At 41.5% G+C, this 22411-nt stretch overlaps 1 protein-coding gene across 1 annotated transcript in view; it reads right to left on the bottom strand.

Moving 5' to 3' along the window:
* Positions 1–5332: 5332 nt before the first annotated feature.
* Positions 5333–22411, bottom strand: part of LOC137323782 (collagen alpha-1(III) chain-like) — a 72690-nt gene continuing 55611 nt past the window's right edge. Inside the window, exons 37-51 of the mRNA XM_067987705.1 lie at positions 22310–22363; positions 20944–20997; positions 19054–19215; positions 17299–17406; positions 13958–14065; positions 13187–13240; positions 12975–13082; positions 11052–11105; positions 10799–10906; positions 10283–10336; positions 9250–9357; positions 8856–9138; positions 8181–8371; positions 7410–7652; positions 5333–6357 (exon numbers count right to left, since the gene is read on the bottom strand). Of these exons, the coding sequence (XP_067843806.1) occupies positions 6211–6357; positions 7410–7652; positions 8181–8371; positions 8856–9138; positions 9250–9357; positions 10283–10336; positions 10799–10906; positions 11052–11105; positions 12975–13082; positions 13187–13240; positions 13958–14065; positions 17299–17406; positions 19054–19215; positions 20944–20997; positions 22310–22363 (1836 nt within the window). The 3' untranslated portion in view covers positions 5333–6210. The remainder of the gene's footprint in view (positions 6358–7409; positions 7653–8180; positions 8372–8855; positions 9139–9249; positions 9358–10282; positions 10337–10798; positions 10907–11051; positions 11106–12974; positions 13083–13186; positions 13241–13957; positions 14066–17298; positions 17407–19053; positions 19216–20943; positions 20998–22309; positions 22364–22411) is intronic.

Genomic DNA, 22411 nt, shown 5'->3' with positions numbered 1-22411 from the left:
TCTGAACTCGAACGGGATTTCCCCAATTTTTGGAGCCCCCCCCCCCAACGCACCCGCAATTTCCCGGGAAAATCGAGCCCATTGTGTTCAACGTGTAGTGCAACAATATCATTTCACTACTTGACAAAATGTCATCCGCATTCACTGCCGGGATTTTATTCAGTTAGCATGGTCTGTAGTATAACTGCAGTTTATGTCAAGCAATCTGAACACAAATTGATTTATCAGAGGCAATGTGAAATCACTTCAAGGAATATAGTCTCACATCAGTTCAACTTCAGATCAACTGCAATAGATCTGTAATCAGAAATGGTCAATTTGGCCTATTGGACTGTTTTCAAGTGCCTAATGTTAAGACATAACAAACTGTTCTTTTAGTTCTCTGGTAGCAATATTTTTTTAACCAGCATTAATGAGAGCTGAGGCCATGTATCTATGCACAACGCTCTGCATTGCCTAAATGTACTGGTGAAAGCAGGACAGCTTGTAACGGTCTAAAAACAAGTACCAAGGTTAAACTGGTAGCTGCAGTGTAGTCGCAGTGTGTACTAAATCTATAAGGCAGCTATCAGCCCTGACCCAAGGAAATGGGTTAGATTGGAATGGATTCTTGAGGACTTTTGTCTATTGATTGTGTCTTGTGTAGGGTGTTTTGGGGTTGTTCTCACCCTATTGATCGGTGCAGATATCTGGTCCCCGGTCTAGCCAAGGAACGCTTATACCTCACGGATCGGGGGTTCAGGAAAACGCACCTGGTGATGGAACACGTAGCCGAATAGCATAGAGAACACACAAACTCGGTGTTTGAATTGAATTGGAATGTTGGTTTTATTATACCGTCAACACGAAGAAGATAACGATACAAACGGTCCTACACAGTACATTGAGATACACACACCCACCACAGTACTTTATCCCGCTAAACTAAGAGGTTGGTGGGGACCCTGGAGACACCTATCACTCACACACACACACACACACACACACGTATGGTCGAGGCTCACCAATCCTTTGCACTTGCAGGTCTGGCTGACCAGTTCTCTCATGTAGGGTTCATTGGTTTCGCTGGAAGCTGCTCTCCTCCCTGGAGAGTTCGGGTGATAAAAAAAGAAAGAAGAGCAAAACAAGAGGAGCAGAACATGAGAAAAAGCAAGAGCAAGAGAGAGAGAACACAAGAGAGAAGAGAGAGGTTTTGAGTTTCCACTTATATATCCCTCCTCTTACAATGTCTTCATCACTTAAATGAGGTGCTAGATGTCTGTTTAAACAGTTCTTACAAAGTCCTTAAGAATCTTTGATGACTTTTGATGGTCTCTCATCTTGTTGCAATTGCTTTCTCGATGGGATATTGTTAATTCCGATTTGTAGAGCACTTGCCACAGGGCTCCTTTTGTATCCTACGTCCTAGGTGTTGATCGGTTTTGCTTTAAAACAAAGACATGGCCCCACCATGTCTGGAGCAGTTGCCTCTTTCAATGACCTATTGCCTTTCTGATCGTTGACCACCTGCTGTGGGTTTTGCATTAAAACAGAGACATGTCTGAAGCAGTATTTCTCCCACATTCCACTGTGTGTGTTGTTGATTCATCTGGTGACCTCTCACCTATCCTTCCATCTTAGGATTTTAGTCAATGGCCAAAGTTTACATCCTCAGGGAAAAGGTGGAATTCCCAGAATTCTTAAACTTGTCTGTTTTGGAAAAGCTACAAGATAGTTTATACGTTTGTAAATCTGTTTTGTTGCATTGAATGTCCATTGGAGTGTTTATAGAACCCAGATTATGGAACCTGCGGGCCTGTAAAATCCACGGATATTTGCTGCACATGTGGCATAAGTAACCAGAGGGGAGCGAAATCAAGACCTGGATGTGCCAGGTCCCAGCCTCCCCTTTCAGTTTCCAGAAGGACCTGCACCTCCGTTTGCCCAATAACATGGCCCCTAACTTCAGAGGAGGCAGGTGTTGTGTGGTGGGCGGGCAGGAAATTCCTGGGTCCTGGAATGAAGCCTCGCAGAAAATTTCTAGCAGCGCCCTGAAATTTTCCCCCTACTTCTGGTGGGCACCCAAGATGTGGCCATAGTGGCCTGCTACTGACACTGAAATTACGGGGCTCAATTATAAAGGGTGGCGGGATGGCAGTGGGGGCTCAATGGGTGCACGGCAAACCCGAATTAAAAAAAACTTACCTTTCCCCATGCGATCGCGAGGTAATTGATGCTCATTAATCTTGTTTCCTGGTTTCGCACCCAGCAGCCAGCCTGATTGATAGGGCAGGGCAATCAGGCTGGGGGAGAAAGAGAGAGAGAGACGTCATCAGGTGCTGGAACAGAGAATGGGGGGTGGGGAGGAACAAAGATCAGGGGGGGTCAAAGGTGGGGGGGACACAAAGATGGGGGGAACATCAGATATCGTCGGTGGTGGGGGGAGACATTGGGAGGTGAGAAACGGAGAAGAGACATCGGGGGGGGTGAGACATCGGAGAAGAGACATCGGGGGGGGTGAGACATCGGAGAAGAGACATCGGGGGGGTGAGACATCGGAGAAGAGACATCGGGGGGGGGTGAGACATCGGAGAAGAGACATCGGGGGGGTGAGACATCGGAGAAGAGACATCGGGGGGTGGTGAGACATTGGAGAAGAGACATCGGTGGGGTGGGGGGTGAGACATCGGAGAAGAGACATCGGGGGGGGTGAGACATCGGAGAAGAGACATCAGGTGGGGGGAGAAATCGGAGGGTGAGACGTCGGAGAAGAGACATCGGGTGGGGGGAGAAATCGGAGGGTGAGACGTCGGAGAAGAGACATTGGACATCAGAGCAGGGGGGTGCAGGTTACATTATTTTTTTAACTTTGTGAAATGTTATTTTATTTAACTTATTTAGTTTATTTTTACCTGATCCAGCCCAGGTGAGAAATGGAAGCCCTGGGAAAGCTGCCCCGGTAAGTTGAAAATCATTGCAACTACCTACTATGCAACAAATAAAGTACCTTAAGTACCCTGAGGTATATTTGCTTCTTTAAATATCATCCAGCCGGCTTTAATTGCCGGTGGGACTTCCGGATTCCAGAACCCCGTGCGCACACAGGTGCGTCCGTGGGAGACGCAGAAGTCGGTGGGTTGGAGCCGGGTTCCTTACCCGCTCCAGATTTTACCGAATTTTGCTTCCCCCCCCTACACCTCCCCCCTTCCCCAACATTTGAAAATCGAGCCCTATGTGACTGTACCCTGACTTGGGGTCAGAAGCAAAGGCAACCTGCAGATGCTCCATGACACTTACACCGCCGGAGCGATCCTGCAGATTACCAGTGCTATAATGACAATATTTGAACTCAGATTAGGGCAGATGTTATAGTACATTACCAGTTTGAAATCAGTGTCTTTAGAGTGCAAAATACAGCCAGCAATACCTGGGTTATTTTTCAGGCTGCCACCGGTTGTGAATTGCACTCTTACTGTAACGCAGTATAATTGCAACCTTAGTCCGTGTTCAATAAATTGAGGTTAGCATCTTTCTCAATATTAAAAAGGAGTCTGCTTCAGTTTATAAAAGGCTCAGGAGGTCTGCGGATTGGCTGTGCACTTTTTGGTTTGCACTTGGGGCCTGTAAATCCTGGGCCCTCACCATTTAATGACCAAAAATCCCAGGATTCTGAAAGTGACATAAGAGTAAGAACAAAGTTCACCCGAGCATTGGGAACAGTGTTTGAAACTTTTCTCTTCTCTTGTGACTTCCGATTCTGACATGCCCCACTGGCGGCACCTGATTTCCTTGCAGCTCAATGACAATGGCTTGCAATCTGTCCCTCTGAAGAAGGTGCAAAAAGTTAGGACTCTACAATTCCTGACCTGCCCACCACAACCCCAAATGTTTTCTGGATAGTGCAGATGAAACAGTCGGGAAAACAAAAACAAAATCTGACACTTGTGAACTGTCCACATCCTTGCCCACCGTTCACTGAGATTATTACAGCTGGTGTAACCGTTTAGCCCACTGTACTCTTGAGCAAATGTATGTAAATTCACTAATACCAAATGACAATGACTGAAGTGGTATTATACGTTGGCATGCTGTATAAAGTTGGGAACTCATATCTAGTAGATTCCACAAAACACCCTAAAGTGGAAAATGTACTCACCCAGAGAGTTTTAACCTTTTGGATTAACTAACCACCCATGTCTTTCTACAGTAAATCAAAATCCCGATCGCTAACCAGGATCCTGAGATTTGTGAGAACAAATTCTGGAATTACAATGTTTATCCAGGATTGCACACTTTAAATGCATTGCAGTTATAGTCCACATGTTGTCAGGACCTAAGGCACAAGTATGGAGTGTGATGGAATACTCTCAACTTGCTTGGATGAGTGCAGCTCCAACAACACTCAAGAAGCTCGACACCGTCCAGGACAAAGCAGCCCACTTCATTGGTAACCCATCCACCACCCAAAACATTCACTCCCTTCGCCACCAGCGCACAGTGGCTGCAGTGTGTACCATCTACAGGATGCACTGTAGCAACTCGCCAAGGCTTCTTCGACAGCACCTCCCAAACCCGCGACCTCTACCACCTAGAAGGACAAGGACAGCAGGCACATGGGAATAATACCACCTGCACGTTCCCCTCCAAGTCACAAAACATCCCGACTTGGAAATATATCACCGTTCCTTCATCGTCGCTGGGTCAAAATCCTGGAACTCCCTATCTAACTGCACTGTGGGAGAACCTTCACCACACGGACTGCAGCGGTTCAAGAAGACGGCTCACCACCACCTTCTCAAGGGCAATTAGGGATGGGCAATAAATGCTGGCCTTGCCAGCGATGCCCACATCCCATGAACAAATAAAAAAAAAGTTGAAGAATCAATCCTTAAGGTTATCTCACACCATTAACTTTAGCATGTTCTGGAGTCTGATAGGGCCTGACCCTCGAGTTATACTGCCACGTTTGTGTCAATGCACACCCAAAACCACTTTATATCGATGCAAAAGTTCCCTAACAGGCTAAGATATACTGGGACATGGAGAGCAGAATATGAATCCAAATTAAAGAGTTCCATTTTGAATCTAACCTTAAATTTATAAGATTAACACAAAGTAATGAATTGAAAACAATTTGTCTATTGTGTCATAGTAACACAATTCCGTATCACAAAAGCACTTGAGAGAATAATATTTATAATGATTAAATATGTTTGTCTTTAATATGACTAGACAAGTGAATATTTAGACCTAAACATAGGTTGTGGTTATCACAAACGGAGAAATACTTGATGTGAAGTGCTCAAAGCAACGAACTGAGAGTATATGTATTTGGTAAATTTTATTTGTTTCGAATAAGACAGCTAAAAATGGAAATGGCATTAGAGAAAAGGCTTGACATCTCATGCTGCAAAATGGTGTTACTACAAGAAAACATAATAATGAAACCCATACCTAACTTATGAAATATGACTAAAATTGGCTTACAAGCTGAAAAGACCAGACTGACAAAATGGTGCTAATCTACAATACTATGAACAATTTTACATTGGACATGGGCATTGAAAAACCTAATGGAATACCAATACAATAGCAGAGATAGGAACATATTATCACCTGATAGCTTTCAAAACTTCTTGATCAGCCTTGGAAGCATGTTCTTAATCTACTACCATTTTTTAAAAGAACAAAATAGACCAGAAGAAGTAAGTACCAAGTAACCAGTAATCTGTGAATATTTGAGATTTCTTTCAGATTCGTATGTCAGTAGCTAACAACGTGCACACTCATTTGTAGTGCTCATATCTCGATCACCCTTTTGCTTTAAATGAGCAGTACAGTATTTTCTTGCAAGCATGAATCTGATACCTGTTACTATCCATGATGAGGTAATTGAAACGAGGCAAAGATCTGCTCAGTTAGACCTTCATCTTATTAGAAAAATAGTTCAAGTTTGAGGATGGAGCCTTCTGCGTGAAGATTTTTCTTGATAGTTCAACCTGTTGTGAGTTAAAACTAAGCACCATACAAACAGAGTAACTTGTGCATCAAAATTATTTTGCTACAGATTTTCCATACTGATGTTTCCCATGATTTTACAGATACAATAAAAATCAGAAGTTGTCCCAGCATAAAGAAGTCACAATATAAGCATGTAGATAGCTGCAGTACAGAGATTCATCAGTTTATTGTTGACTTTTATAAACCTGATAATGATGATGTTCTTTGACCTTATGAGAAACAAACTGGTCCAATGTCAACACCAAATTCCTGGTCCTCAGCACCAATATCTATTGGTGCAATGTCCACAATAGGCAGACGAATAGTCTTCCGTGTTTTATACTCAAAGACAGTCATGTCCCACTCTCCTGTGTGTTTCTATAAGCAAAAAGAAATAAGGTTCCTTTCAATGACAGTTAAATCAATGCTTCTTATTGGTTAGCTTGGAAAGTGTGGCCATGTAATCTCACTGGTCTTTGTGCAGCCTTCAACAGTAGGAATCTTATTGAACAAAATGGGGATGTAACATCAGCAATGAAGCAGTGCAATAAATGTCTGATATCAAAGGTCTAAAGTTACAGGAAAGGTCTTTTATTTGTACATTTGTAGAAAAGGCATCTATTATAAAGGTTATAGGTATTTAATTGTCAGAAAATATAAATTGATACACTATTATTAATGCTAAAGCCTTAATCTGGTGATTTAGGAATAACAACAATTTGAACTTATATAGCACCTTGAACATAGAAAAACATCCCAAAGCAATTCACAGAGTTATAAGCAACAAAATGGACAGTGAGCCAAAGAAGGAAATACTAGGGGGGTGACCAAAACCTTGGTCAAACAAGTGGGTTTTAAGGAGGGTCCTAAAGGAGGAGAAAGAAATGGAAAAGCGGAGGGGTTTAGGGAGGGAATTCTAGTGCATGCCACCTAAGTGGCTGAAGGGAAAGCTACCAACGGTAGGGTGAAGGGAGGGGGGATGCAAAAGTGGTCAAAATCAATCAGAGGAATGGAGAGTTTGGGGGGTGGGGGGATGTAGGGCTGGACGAGGTTACTGAGATAGGAATGCATGAGGCCATGAAGGAATTTAAATAAGAATGAGATTTTAAATTTGAGATGTTGGGGGACAGGGAGCCAATGTAGGTCGGTAAGGACAAAGGGAATGGGCAAGCAGGACTTGGTGCGATGTAAAATATGGGCAGCAGAATTTTGGATGAGCTGAAGTTTACTGAGGGAGGCTGGCCAGGTCAGCATTGGAATAGTCGGGTCTAGAGGTGACAAAGACATTGACGAGGGTTTCAACAGCAGATGATCTGAGGTAGAGGGAGAGACAGGCAAGGTAACAGAGGTGGAAGTAGGCAGTCTTTGTAACTTAAACTTTCTGTTGGATGTTGGTGAATCAGTTTTATGCTCATTTTTCTGCTACTTACAGTGCAGCCATCTTCAATGACATTGTACATGTATTTTCTGTTGCCTTCAGCTTTAAGCTCAATGTCATCCCAGCCCATCAGCTTTAAAGCTTTCTTTACATTTCCGGTCTTAGCATCCAGGTAGGCCATGCTGTTCTTACAGTGGTAGGTGACATTCTGGGATGCTCGAGTGGAAAGCATTCGAAGGAATCCCATTTGGACTTCAACAGTATTTTCCGATAGGATGTTGTCACCATAGCTGAACTGTGGACGCAAGCATAGGTTTCCTTCAGTTTACCTGTTTATAAAAATATCTTTTCAAGCGATAGGGTACATGTTGTAGAGTTTGGACAAAATAATCAAGATTCAAATATCTTTTTATTTTTAAAATATCCTCACCAAAATGAGAAAGTACTTTGCATGTTGAACAATTTTAGAAAAGGACAGACGGACATTGAAAAGATCTTTACTCCTTACTGCCTAAAAGGTAACAGGGTGAAGAAAAATGTGGACTTTTGCTAATGAATGAGCATTAGTTGTAAAAGGGAGCCTCATACACATTTATAGAACTTGCTCAAAAATTCATCATTGTTCTAACATTATGAAATTTGTCTTTGGGATAACTATTCTCACAGTTAATGAATTTAATATCTATTCAATGTACATCTTGTTGTCTATTATGATAAAATATTAACCTAATTTCAATATTGATTATTAAATCCATTACAATTTGCATCTATTTTTATGCTACATTGTGCAATGATTTATTAAATAAAAGTCATCTATACTCACTTGGAAACCACCATTCATGGACTCTCCAAACCATACATGTTTCTCCCCAGGACTGTTCTTGTTTGTCCACCAGTTCCTGCGCGGGATGCTGCTGGGTTTGGAATACATACAGGTCTCACCAGTTTCCATGTTGCAATAAACCTTAATGGCATCCAGTTTGGAACCTTGATTAGGATCAATCCAGTACTCTCCTGGGAAGACAATTTGCAAGTTTACAACAATTTGTATTTAAAATTAGAATTTAAATTGTATATAACATATTGAAAGTCAAATAATCAAGTGCTTTCATTGCCAATTGCAAGAGAATTTAATCTTTGATAGAGCAGTCAAAAATTAAATATCCTGTATATTCTGCAGAGGACAGTCAAGTTTAGTAACATAGCCAGAAGATAGTGTTATAGTAGTGGACTGGTAACCCTGAGTTCAAATCAGTTGTAAAAAATAACAATAAGAGGTAGAGGTTACAGTCTGTGATGGGTCAAGAAGACCCACCACCACCTTTTCAGGGCAACTAATAATGGGCAATAAACGTGGACTTGCCAATGTCACCCACACCCCAAAATCAAACAAAATTGTTCATAGATTTAGTTAGTATTTGCCACATGCAATTTATTAAAAGGACATTCAGTAAAATAGTAAACCATCATTTTCATGCTAAGTGCCTAACTTCCTTACCACTCTTGAACTCTGGCTGGCAGTATTTTAGGTTGCGGCAATTTCGGGCTGGATTCTTCTGTGATCCGTCTGGAGTAATAATATCCTGTACCTGGCTGCTAAGTGACTTCACAATAGCCATTAACTCTGTGTCTTGTTGCATCACAGATTCACTGGGCTGATCTTTTTGGTAGTATGGATATGTTTGCAGTGGCCCTTTATCATTAAATGGTGTTCCACAGCAGGGACCAGGAGGACCAGCAGGGCCAGGCGTTCCAGGAAGACCTAATTCACCAGATGGCCCCTGTGAAGTTTAAAGCTGAATGAATGACAATCTCATGCTCTCAAAATAAGTAAATATATTTGTTTTTAATTGCAATATATGATATTCCAGGAATTAAAACAGGTAACCTACAGAAGAACCAGGCTCTCCAGGAGAGCCACGTGGGCCAGGAGGACCCATGGTGCCTGGAAAACCACTGCTACCATCTTTGCCTGGACTACCAGCTGGACCTTGAGGACCCTTAAAAGAAACAGGGTAATATCAACGAAAGCGTCTATAACTGAATCTCATTAGCTATAAATTACAAGAGTCACAATAATTAGAAATATGCTGTATTTGAATAGTTTAAATAAAATCTATGTAAAGTGACCTGATATTTATATTCAACACTTAATATTGTAAGAAATATAATTTGGACAGAATTTGCAAGTATTGTATTGAGAATGGCACAAAGTATTTTACAATGCAAAGACTTGGGGTGAATTTTCGAGGGTTTCTTCTGCTCATCCACCGTAACTCTGGAGGAAGAGCTGCAGAAACCGTGGTCAAATAGTGTGAACAGCATTTAGGCTGTTTACTATGGTTTCTGCGGCCTTTCTCCAAAGTTACAGCAGAGGATTGGGAGGACCCCCGCCTAAATTCACCTCCTCAATGTCAAGCAAAGGATAAGTGAATGGGCCTCACTCGTCTCACATGAACTGACGGAAGTTCAATGATCCTGGCGTCAGACCTGAACTGCTCAAATGGCATTGAAATTATTTGTTGCCCAGCTTCATGTTTCTGCTACAATTCCATCCAACTTACAAATCCAAAATAAAAAGTTTGCAATCAAACCATCAAAATATTTAGAATTAGCACAGACATGTTTGAGACCAATCCTAAAGGTCCTGAATGATTTACAAATCAAGATGCTTGACAAATTTAGATTTAAATTTTAACAGCATATTGCATTGAACAATATTCCACTAGATTTAGAGTTTAACATGCCCGAAGACAAATGTTTAAGGTTTTAAAAATGTTACTTTCAGCATCATCTATAGATACCGAGATGATCCAAATGATTAATAAAAACAGGAACTGAGTAAGGAACTGAGTAAAATCACAAATTAATATCTAAATAGAAGGCTTTACAAAGTCTTTCACAGTAACATTTTACTTTACTCACTTTGGCACCTTGAATTCCTGGATCTCCAGGTTGACCTGGTTCCCCAATGGCACCCTGGAGAATATAGAAGAGTTGTCACCTTTTTCAGCAAAACAAATGATAACCGTTTGCCACAAAGGTTGACCAAGACGCAATAACATTTATTTTTGTAAATGTGCCCATTTTTATCTCCTATTTCAGTCTCTCTGTCACCATTGGCCTCCTTCAGGCAATAGCACAGCATGGAATGGGTCAATAGTTCCATGAATAGGCCAAAACTCAAGCACAGAGAAAAGACAACTGAGACTCAGCCCAAAATTTTGGACTTTTGAACTGGAGTCCAGTGCTTTACAACTAGCTACTGGGCTGCTATAAGCAAAACTTTGATAAAATAAAACAACTGTACAGTTGGCAGAATCCTTTATTAAAATAAAGTCAATGTATGAGCAAGGTTCTCAATAGAAAGTATCTTGGCCTTTTTATTTTGTTTTTCTCTGCTTCATATCTTTAGATTATTGTCAAGCACAAAATACTCACAGGGGTCCCTGGCACACCCCCTGGACCAGGATGTCCTTTATGACCCTTCATACCAGTTGCTCCATTCTGCCCAGGTTCACCCTTAGTTCCTCGAGGACCTTGAGGACCCTGAATAAGATCAAAAAATGTTTTATTAGAGATTTTGAAACATATGGCACAGTTATTTTTCTTTATGCGAGCATGTTGTTTATACTTAAGAGTCCAATCATACTAGCTACACAAGAATTTCCAAGACTGGCTAACATCAACTTACTGGAGTTCCAGAAGACCCAGCTGGACCTGGAGGACCCCGTATTCCTGGAGTGCCCTAAAGAGAAAAATAAATACATTTTATTTGAGAGTTCTTATTATGGAGGCTTCGACATGCGTGAACCTCAAGAAAAGAATGAACTTGTATTTATGTAGCATCTAAGAGAGCAGCAAAAAAAGTAAAAGAGCGGGAAGAGAAGGAAAATGAAATTAATGAAGAAAGAAACAGAAATACAAAAGTGAGACAGAAAAACAAAGGAAGAAATCAGGAAGGGAGAGAATCAACAGAAATGGAGGACAAGAGGTAGAGAGAGAAAGAAATACAACTTCTGTAGTGAACTACATAGTAAACATTCCAAGAAACTTCATAAATAGAGAACAGGAGTGAAAAAGAGAGACAAACTGTTCCCAAAGAGAGAGACAGAGACCATTCTTGCAACTGCCAGAGGTTTTGCTTCTAGGTCTGCACCAGGTCTCCTTGACATGAAAGGAAAATGAGAAAATACAAGACATAGAACAATATAGACAGATATACAGAGAAATAGGAGAAAGTATGTGCGAGGCATACAGAGTGCAGAACATACAGAATAAATGATAATGACAGAAAGAAAGAAAGAGAGAGACACGCAGTGAGAAAACAACAAGTATGTTAGAGATGGAAAGAGTTGATGGGAACAAGGAGAAACTTACATAAAAGTAAGAAAGAGTTGTAGGCAAACACAGAGATACTGAAATAACAATAGCAAAAGTGTGAGAGGCATACAGAGGGAATCGTGCAGAAAGTTAGCATGCACGAGTCAGAAATACAAAGAAAAATAGAAGACACACAGAGACAAAGTTATACGAACAGAGACATATTTTTAATTTTTGTTTGTGAGCAATGACTCAGGAGATCAGTTAAGTATATTGTAAAAGGCTCACCTAGAATGGACTATTCTAAAGTTATATTATAATTAAAGTTCAATAGTTTAAAAAGACTTCAGCCTAAATTTTAACCCCATGAATGGGTGGGTTGGGGACGGGTGGGAAGGTTAAAAATTGTAAAAAAAAATAAAACCCGATCCCAACTCACCTCCAAACCGCCCACTTCCTGTTTTAATGGAGGCGAGTCGAGGGGCTGGCGACCAACCTGCTCTCAGGAGGCGTGTAGGTCAGTGAAAGCTTTTAAGGAGGCTGCAGGCCTCCATTTTGACAGTTTTTTTATTTTTAACTCCTGTGGGCTGGGATTCCTGACCCTTCTGCTTCACACCATGTAAGAGGAGGTGAGAAGGCCCGGATCAGCAGGTAAGTGCCTTTATTGCACTGCTTGTGGGCCACGAGGAGTAGGAGTGCTTCCCCCAGGTCCAACAAGATTACCTTCAGCAACCGCGCCCCTCCCACAATCTCCGACCTCCGCAACAAGATCTCTGACCCTGCCCCATGTCCGACACCCCAATAACCGACTCCCTGATGACCCCCGACCCCTCCATGACTGACCCCACCGATGACACCCCCCGATGACCGACCCCCAGATGACTCCGACCCCCGATAACCTCCGACCCCCGATAACCTCCAACCCCCGATGATTCCCAACCCCAACCCCCACCCCACATGACTGACCATTCCCCCCTTCTCCCCATCTAAGACTTACCTGCTCGCATCCACTTCCTTCCTCTTCTCCCGTCTGACTGACGGCCAGCCTATCAATCAGGCTGACCTGTCGGGCGGGAAACCAACAAAAAAAAAAAAAAGGCGTCCTTATGTCAAAATTGTAAGGACATCTGGAAAACCCATACTTTCGGGTTTCCCATCAGGAATGTCCCCCCGCCCCTGCCTTCTTCCCAGCTCTGGGTTAAAATTTAGGCTTTGATATCTATACCAGTAATGCACACTAATGGCAGCCATAGTGCAGTGAAATACTGTGGCATGTGCCAGTTCCCAAACTTACCGATTGGCCTTTGTCACCTTGCTTGCCAGCTGGACCAGTTTGACCAGGGGGACCAAGATTACCCGAAGGACCTCGAGGACCTGGAGGACCATGTTCACCACGATCACCCTGTCATTACAAATATACGAATCAATGATAAGAACAGAAGCAATTTCAATTATTTAAGTGGCACTGATATTTCCAGTTGTGTTACACTTTTTGAAAATGTTTACCTTTTGACCTGTTGGTCCAGTAGATCCTGAGACACCTTTGGAACCAGGACTACCCTAAAAGAAACAATATACTCATTATAAAAGAACGTAGATCTATTCACGTTTAATGAATGAATCCTCTATAGTACATTTCAAATGAATATAAAATTTAGTGCAGGTAAAGTTATTTCTTTGAAAATACATGCTTTGTGTTGGCTTTGAAAAGCTGGTGAACATAGCCTCCTGTGCCTACAAATTTCTATGTTGCAGCCTGTCAAATATCACATTTTTATGCCCAAAACTGGCACCATGAACTGATCCATTATATTCCATTAAATATGACACATGAGGCTTTAATGTTGTGCTGTTCCATCAATACAAGTCTGTCATTATCAGTCAGTACTATTACTCTCACTCTCCCTCTGCAGAAGGAAGAACCAATGAAAACAGTGAGAAATGACCAAAAGTATTCAAAATTGAATGTAATCTTTGAAAGTGTGCAGCACTTACGGTTCCAATAGAATAATGCATTGTTGTTGGAAATTAAAACTATTGTCACATAATTCATTTGCAACATTGGAGCTCATAGGATCTTGGACACTTAGGAAATACATTCCATAAACTGCATATACAGCCTCTGTATAACTGTGCATGGAAATGTCTAAGTAACTGGAGGGCAGCAAATGAATTGCTTCCTGTACCAGATAGAATAATAATAGAATAATGTCTACAATTTAAATGAGAACTTCTATAATTTAAATATTTAAGTGAAGCATGAATGAATATACTTACATCTCTGCCAGATTCACCAGGCGGACCAGGTGGGCCAGCTGGTCCCATTGGACCTCTAGGACCTCGTTCACCATTCCGGCCGGCTGGACCTACTTTGCCACTCTCACCCTGAATAACATATCATGATGGTCATTATCATCATAATTTATACACTGTGCTGAACAGATCTAATTCTAGTTTACTTTATAATGTTCTTAGAAAAACCTGACAAATGTGCCACTGCACCTCTTTACCTTATTCACTATCCAACAATTTGGGGAAAAACTTTGACCCTAGCAATAGGTTACATATGGGTTGCAATCCTGATTGTAAATCAGTGTACCGCATTTAAAAGTTAAGCATTTTCAACATGACTAATAATCATTAATTAACCATGTAATATGACCCTTTGTGGTGAGTTCTAACTAGATCTGTCTCAAAAAGATGGAATCTTACGAGAAGATTAGATAAACAGATTTAAAGTTTCAGCATTCCCGTACAATAGACTCTGCACTGAAGAGCTCTGTGGATCATTTCCTCAAATAAAAATCATGTAATGGAAATGTGTTCATTCTTGAGCTCCATGCAATTTACAGATTATTTATCAAAAGGGGATAACTGCACTACACTTAACATGATTTGCTTAATAAGAACAGTGGAATAAAAGGAACATTTTGCTTGCTTTTGGGGTGTTCTAATTTAGACCCATCCATCATAAGCAGATTATTATCTGAGTATCCTGAAATAAAATGGTATAAAGTGCATTACATCAAATCACAATACTTCTTTGCTTATTTTGTCCATTGTCATGATTCAAAAGGTAATTTACCGACATCTCCTTTGACTGTGTATACAGTATGATATATTTATTTTACTCTATTTGATGAATGCACTAAAGAAGTCATTCAAATTTCTCATAAAAAAAATAGAAATTGCTCTTTTTGTTGAAAACAACAAGGTGTAGTATTAGTAAAATGTCCCAGGGCACTACACAGGAACGTCATCAAATAAAATTTGACACTGAGCCACATAAGGAGGTATTAGGACAGGTGATCAAAAGCTTGGCCAAAGAGGTACGTTTTAAGGAGTGTCTTAAAGGAGGAGACAAGGTTTAGGGAAGGAATTCCAGAGCTTAGGCATGACCGCCAATAATGGAGTGATTTAAATCGGTGTCATGCTTAGGCAAGAATTGCAGCAGCGCAGAGATCTCGGAGGATTGTAGGGATGAAGTAGGTTACAGAGATAGGGAGGGGCGAAGTCATGGAGGGATTTGAAAACAAGGATGAGAATTTTAAAATCGAGGTGTACCCGGACCGGGAGCCAGTGTAGGTCAGCGAGCACAGGGGTGATGGGAGAACGGGACTTGGTGCAAGTTAGGATATGGGCAGCAGAGGCTTGGATGAGCTCAAGTTTATGGAGGGTGGCAGTTGAGAGGCCAGCCAGGAGAGCATTGGAATAGGCCAGTCTACAGATATCAAAGGCATGGATGAGGGTTTCAGCAGCAGATGAGCTGAGGCAGGGGCAGAGACAGGCGATGTTACGGAGTTGGAAGTAGGCGATCTTGGTGATGGAGCGGATATGTGGTCGAATGCTCATCTGAGGGTCAAATAGGATGCCAAGGTTGCAAACGGTCTGGTTCATCCTCAGACAGTGGCCAGGGAGAGGAATGGAGTTGATGGCTAGGGAACAGAGTTTGCAATGGGGGCCAAAGACAATGGCTTCAGTACTCCAAATGTTTAGTTGGAGGTAATTTTTGCTCATCCAGTAATGGATGTCGGACAAGCAGTGTGACAAATGAGACTATGGAGGGGTTGAGGGAGGTGTTGGTGTGGTAGAGCTGGGTGTTGTCAGCGTACATGTGGAACCTAGCTTTGTGTTTTCGGATGATGTCGCCAAGGAGCGGCACGTAGATGAGAAATGGGAGGGGCCAAGGATAGATCCTTGAGGGACTCCAGAGGTAACCGAGTGGGAGGGGGAAGAGAAACCATTGGCAGGTGATTCTCTGGCTATGACTGGATAGATAAGAATGGAACCAGGCGAGCGCAGTCCCATCCAGCTGAACAATGGAGGAGAGGCGTTGGAGGAGGATGGTGTGGTCAACCATGTCAAAGGCTGCAGACAGGTTGAGAAGGATGAGGAGGGATAGTTTACCATGGTCACAGTCACATAGGATGTCATTTATGATTTCGATAAGGGCCGATTCAGTACTGTGGGAGGGGCAGAAACCTAATTGGAGGGATTCAAACATGCAGTTGTGGGAAAGATGAGCACGGATTTACGAGGCGACAATATGTTCAAGGACTTTGGAGAAGAAAGAGAGGTTGGGGATGCGGCGGTAGTTTGCAAGGACAGAGGGGTCAAGGGTGGGTTATTTGAGGAGGGAGATGACAGCAGATTTGAAGTGGAGGGGGACATTATGTGAGGAGAGGGAACCATTAACAATATCAGCTAACATGGGGGCCAGGAAGGGAAGTTAGCTGGTCAGCAGTTTGGTGGGAATAGGGTCGAGGGAGCAGGAGGTGACTCTCATGGACAAGATGAACTCGGAGAAGGCATGAGGGGATATAGGAGAGAAACTAGAGAAAGATGCGTGTTCAGGGTTAGGGCGGGGGGTACCGTAGGGGAAGTTTGGCTTGGTGGATGAGGGGAAGGGAGGGAAGCGGCAGCTTAAGCTGAATGGATGGTCTCAATCTTAGTGACAAAGAAGTCCATGAGCTCCTCACACTTTTTGTTGGAGTTGAGGGTGGAGGGGGCAGGGAGAAGGGTTTAAGAAGATGGTTTGTAATGGAAAAAGGAAGCAGAGGGTTATCTTTGCATTCCAGGATGATCCTGGAATAGTGAGCAGTTTTGGCAAAGGAGAGCAGGACCTGCCAGTGCTTTATGTGGTCCAGCCAGATCTGGCGACAAATGGCTAAACCAGTTGTCCACCATAAACGTTCAAGTCTGCCTCACTTGGACTTAAGGGAGCGGAGATGAGGGCCATACCAGGGGGAACGACCAGGGTGAGAGAGAGTAATGGTTTTAATTGGGACAAGGACATCAAAGGTGGGGTTGAGGGTGTGATTGAGCAGATCGTAGCTGCACGAATGCCGTGGTAAATGAAGGGCCAAAGGATAGACAATTGGGAATTTGAAAGTGCCGTTGTAAGTGACTCGGGGGAGAGTATTTTCCAGGGGCGGACACAGAAGGAAGTGGGGTACATAAACAAGAATGTAGAGTACAATAAGCAATTGAGAGAATGGTATATGACTATCACGAATCACCACAAGGTTTCGAGATAGTTTTATAATAAAAGTTGAGATGGTTAGTGTTAAGCAATTATGATATATTATCAAAATGTATTACATCAAGTTAATACTTACAGGTTCACCTTTTGAACCTGGAGGCCCTGGAGGGCCTGTTGCACCTGGCAAACCAATTGGACCAGAGCTTCCAACAATGCCCGAAGGACCGGGTGAACCAGGTATACCCTAGACAACACAACAACATTTGGAAAATAGTTTATTAATAGGTAACTTTATTAATGTGCAGAATCTGTATAATAATTGAATCAAATTATTATTGCTAGAAACTGGGAACAAAAGCAAAAGAAGCATAGCACAATAAAATAAATCTGATATCTGATTCAGATTTTACACCAAGGTTTCTGAATATTTATGGAACAAAGTTGTTTGCTGAAATTGAAAAGAAGCTGAAAAGGTGTGAGTGTGTAATTCAGAGCTGAATTAGTTAGGTAGCAGACGTTAACCAATGCTCAAGGAACCATGCCCCAGCAAGGAGTCAACAGGGCCGATTTTAACTACTGGTGGATAATGGGCAGAGCATGCTGGCTGCTGCCGGACCATTCTTGCTCGCAGAAGGCTCAAGCTATTTAGAGGCCCAGGCCTCATTTCCATTCCGCTGGTGAGCTACAGGTGCCAAATGGGCATTTCACTGCAGCTCACTGTTTCTGGGAGGGCAGGATTTGGTTGGCTCCACCAAAAAAAAATATTTCCTGGGCCCTTTGTTAGTGGCTTCTAGGGGTATATTTAAGGACCACTTGTCAGGCCACTCAATCCCCAGTACATTTGTACCTCGAAATTGCAATCAGGGTCCCATTTATGTCATAGGACCCCAATTTCCATAATTTAATGAGGCTCCCATCTGATTCAGGTGGGTGGCTGGGCTGCCCTTGTGAAAACCTTAGGCCAAATGTCAGTGAGTATGTTTGGAGTGGGAGCAGGGTAATAAGTGCAGCACTCTGATTTTAGTGCTTCTACAGCCCCATTCTTTCTTAGTGGCCTGAGCTAAAATGGGCCCTAACACCTTCAGGAGACGGGGAGGGGAGAATATTGGTGAGGAAATAAATAGAACAGGTTTTGGAATTAATTATTTATATGGATTTTTATTAATATTCAGAATCTGTAAAAAAAAAAGTGAAGTAAAAGAATATTAAAAAGTATGAAATAAAACCACAGTAAAGAAAATTATATATCTGATTTATATTTTACACTCAAATTAGTAAATATATATGGAGAAATCATTGGCCTCTTGATCAATGCTAGGCACAGGTATACAGGTACAGCCTAATTGATTACATGATCTACTTTATTGTTATTACTGATTTATTCTTATAAAATGTACTTTAGTTTTCAGCTTTGATATCGTTACGAAAATCAAAAAAACACTTTCCAGTTGTAAACTCCTTGAGCCATTAATTATTATTAATAGTTTACAAGGATTACTCATTAGTAATATGGATATGATTTCCCAATAACATCCAACCTCCTAAGTTTATTAATTTAATATGAGTTGATCAATGTTTCTCTTATATTTGTTTTAAATGCATTCAATAAAAGTCTGCATTTGAAATCATCGCTTTATTGTGTTAAAAACACAACAGTTTGACCTATTGCCATCTTCCTACCATCATGGAGGCACCACTGATCCAATCATGTGGCGCGGAAGCATTGTTGCATAGTGTTTCAAATAATATTTAAATTGTAAAATTTTTCACCATTTGTAAATATTTTGCAAATTTATTACCACAAAGCTATTTGATCTGTTGCATTTCTGAAATAACATCAAGTATTAGAATCAGGCTAAAATCAAAATGTTAACAATTATTTTTTGTTTACCTGAGGACCAGCTTCGCCAGGTGGACCTTTTTCACCAGGATCACCATGATCACCTTGGGGACCAGGTGGTCCACCAGTACCAGCTGGGCCAGTGTTACCAGATGGACCACGAGGTCCATCTTTGCCAATCGGGCCTACAGTTCCAGCAGGACCAGGGTTACCCTGTTCAAAAAAATTGAGAGATGAATATTGATTACAAAAGGAGTTCACTGTTTGGAACAAAGTAAATATATTTTGGCCCATGTCATGGATACACATGGAAGGCTTGTAGCAGCAATTGTGGCTGAGGTATTTTCATGGGCCTGATTGGTACAATACTGAAAAACTATTGTGTTAACTGTGCAGAAAAGGCATATTGGGTGGGAAAGAACTTCTAACCAAAAAAAAACAGTTATTTCCTGGGCCCTTTTGTTAGTGGCTTCTAGGGTATCTTTAAGGACCGCTTGTCAGGCCACTCAATGCCCAGTACATTCATACAGCAAAATTGTAATCAGGGTCCCATCTACGTCATAGGACCCCGATTTCCATAATTTAATGAGGCTCCCTTCTGATTCAGGTGGGTGGCTGGGCTGCCCTTGTAAAAACCTTGGGCCAAATGTCGGTGAGTATGTTTGGAGAGGGAGCGGGGTAATAAGTGCAGCACTCTGATCTTAGGGCTTCTACAGCCCCATTCTTTCTTAGTGGTAAAAGAAGAAACATGAAAAAGTGTAATAATTTACATTTTTTAAATTATAATGAATGAGGCATCACAAAATAAAGCATTTTGTGCTGCTATATAGAGGATATGCAATGAGTATTTATATATTATTCAACTGGCTGTGCTTATTTAATCATTATTGTGTCATGAACAGGTGCAGAAAATAATCAATAGGGCTAATGGAATGCTGGCCTTTATATCTAGAGAACTGGAGTACAAGGGGGCAGAAGTTATGCTGCAGCTATACAAAACCCTGGTTAGACCGCACCTGGAGTACTGTGAGCAGTTCTGGGCACCGCACCTTCGGAAGGACATATTGGCCTTGGAGGGAGTGCAGCGTAGGTTTACTAGAATGATATCCGGACTTCAAGGGTTAAGTTACGAGGAGAGATTACACAAATTGGGGTTGTATTCTCTAGAGTTTAGAAGGTTAAGGGGTGATCTGATCGAAATTTATAAGATATTAAGGGGAACAGATAGGGTGGATAGAGAGAAACTATTTCCACTGGTTGGGGATTCTAGGAGTAGGGGGCACAGTCTAAAAATTAGAGCCAGACCTTTCAGGAGTGAGATTAGAAAACATTTCTACACACAAAGGGTGGTAGAAGTTTGGAACTCTCTTCCGCAAACGGCAATTGATGCTAGCTCAATTGCTAAATTTAAATCTGAGATAGATAGCTTTTTGGCAACCAAAGGTATTAAGTGATATGGGCCAAAGGCAGGTATATGGAGTTAGATTACAGATCAGCCATGATCTTATCAAATGGCGGAGCAGGCACGAGGGGCTGAATGGCCTACTCCTGATCCTATTGTTCCTATTATTTGTGCTCTATATAAATTATTTCAGGACAAAGCTCTGGATATTATTCAACCTTGGCTATGCAGGAGTGAAAACTGTTCAGTATTAAGGGCCAGCTGGAAACCAGCCATAATTGTCTGTCATATTTCTTGTTCTAGCACCTTAATGTATATTCATAGTGTGTGAATACTGAACAAGAGGAGTTGATTTGAATGATACAGATTGGGTAACTTTGCTATGATCAATAGTATTCATAGAATCATAGAAAGGTTATAGCATGGAAGGAGGCCATTCGGCCTATCGAGTCCGCGCCGGCTCTATGCATGAGCAATCCAGCTACTCCCACTCCCCCGCCCTATCCCTGTAGTCCGTATTGAGAACAAATACAACTTACAGCTGGTCCAGGTGGTCCCAATCTGCCATGAGCACCGCGCATACCATTTACACCCTAAAACAGAGAAATGGTGTTAGGTTTTCATACAGTTTACTATATTTGAATTAGATACGCACATTTTTTTTATTTATTTGGTCCCATCATGGGTAAATATCTTTGATTATTTTAACCCTGTAGGTTAAAGGAAACCCAGAATGATTGCGAGAAATTGAGTTGCCAGTGGTAAAGCTACAGATTTCTATAGCCTGATGCAAGCTCCAAAAAGCAATGATTTGGCTGTCAGGTGAGCTAAGTTCCTGGGTCAGTGACCTGAAAAGAATGTTGGCCATGAGACTGAACATACTCTGCCACAGGTATCTGTCTGCTGGAGTACAAATGTTTGCAGTGTATTTTTTTAGTTTTCTTCCTTCATCTTCTTTCTCAGCACCCTTTTATGATTTCCATTGATCCAGCCTCCATCATTGGGCCTACCTGTACCTCCAGTTGCCAGGAACAGCTTCTGTACAGTCCTAGTAATACCAAAGTTACTACAATTAAAAAGAAAACTTTAATGGATTTTGGTAACCTGGACTAGATATTCTTGTAAAATGGATTTGACAGAAGAGCATAGAACACGGAAAATAAGGAATGACATAAAGCCAGTTGGCCCTTCCAAAGAACACATGTCATGGAGTCCATCCATCTTTTGTAATCTCCTGAGGGAGATGAATAGCCACAGATAAAATTCCCAAGAATATTAAATTTCTCAATGACCCACAAGGTGATCTAACAAAATTCCAGGTTATCAGTTTAGCATTATAGCCTTCCTTAGTCACCTCGGCCAGGGGTTTCCACAGTTGAAATTTCCATGATTCGAAAAGCACAGAAACTCTGTTCCAATGAGTTTTTGATTGTACAAGTCTATACTTATCTTTATTGTCTTAATTTCCATCTTAACCAGATATTTATCAATGAACTTTAAAAAAAAAATTGTAGGTCAGTAATCACTTTTGATGGGACTCTATTCAAAAAATATACTGTTCTGTGGAGAACATCTTCTTCTGATTTCACCTCTTGCATGAATCTTGTTAATGTGGGCCTCATATTATATGCTTCTCTCCAGAGATGTTGAATAATGACGTATTAAAGCACCATTTGGACAAACAATTACTAATGCTTGTGATGGTGAAAATGGATGGTTAGGATACCTATGCCACCAGATGGACACTTCCCTTATTTAATAGGACAGTTTTCTGTAAATGGCTGAATCTTTAGTTTTTTTACATTTCTAAATTTAAATCATATATGTAAAAAAGCATAGTAGATTCTATTAAAGTTTCAACACAACCAACTTGACAAGGTGTTCAGTAACCCCATCAATACTCACAGGAGGACCTGATGGACCACGGTCGCCTTTTGGGCCTGATGAACCTTGGGGACCCTAATAAAAGTGTAAAATCTTTGAGATCACAGGAAATGGTATTCAAAC

The sequence above is a fragment of the Heptranchias perlo genome, chromosome 7, assembly GCF_035084215.1.
Source record: "Heptranchias perlo isolate sHepPer1 chromosome 7, sHepPer1.hap1, whole genome shotgun sequence".
Taxonomy (NCBI): domain Eukaryota; kingdom Metazoa; phylum Chordata; class Chondrichthyes; order Hexanchiformes; family Hexanchidae; genus Heptranchias; species Heptranchias perlo.
Note: the sequence above shows the minus strand (reverse complement) of the source record. Positions and strands in the feature narration are given on the sequence as shown.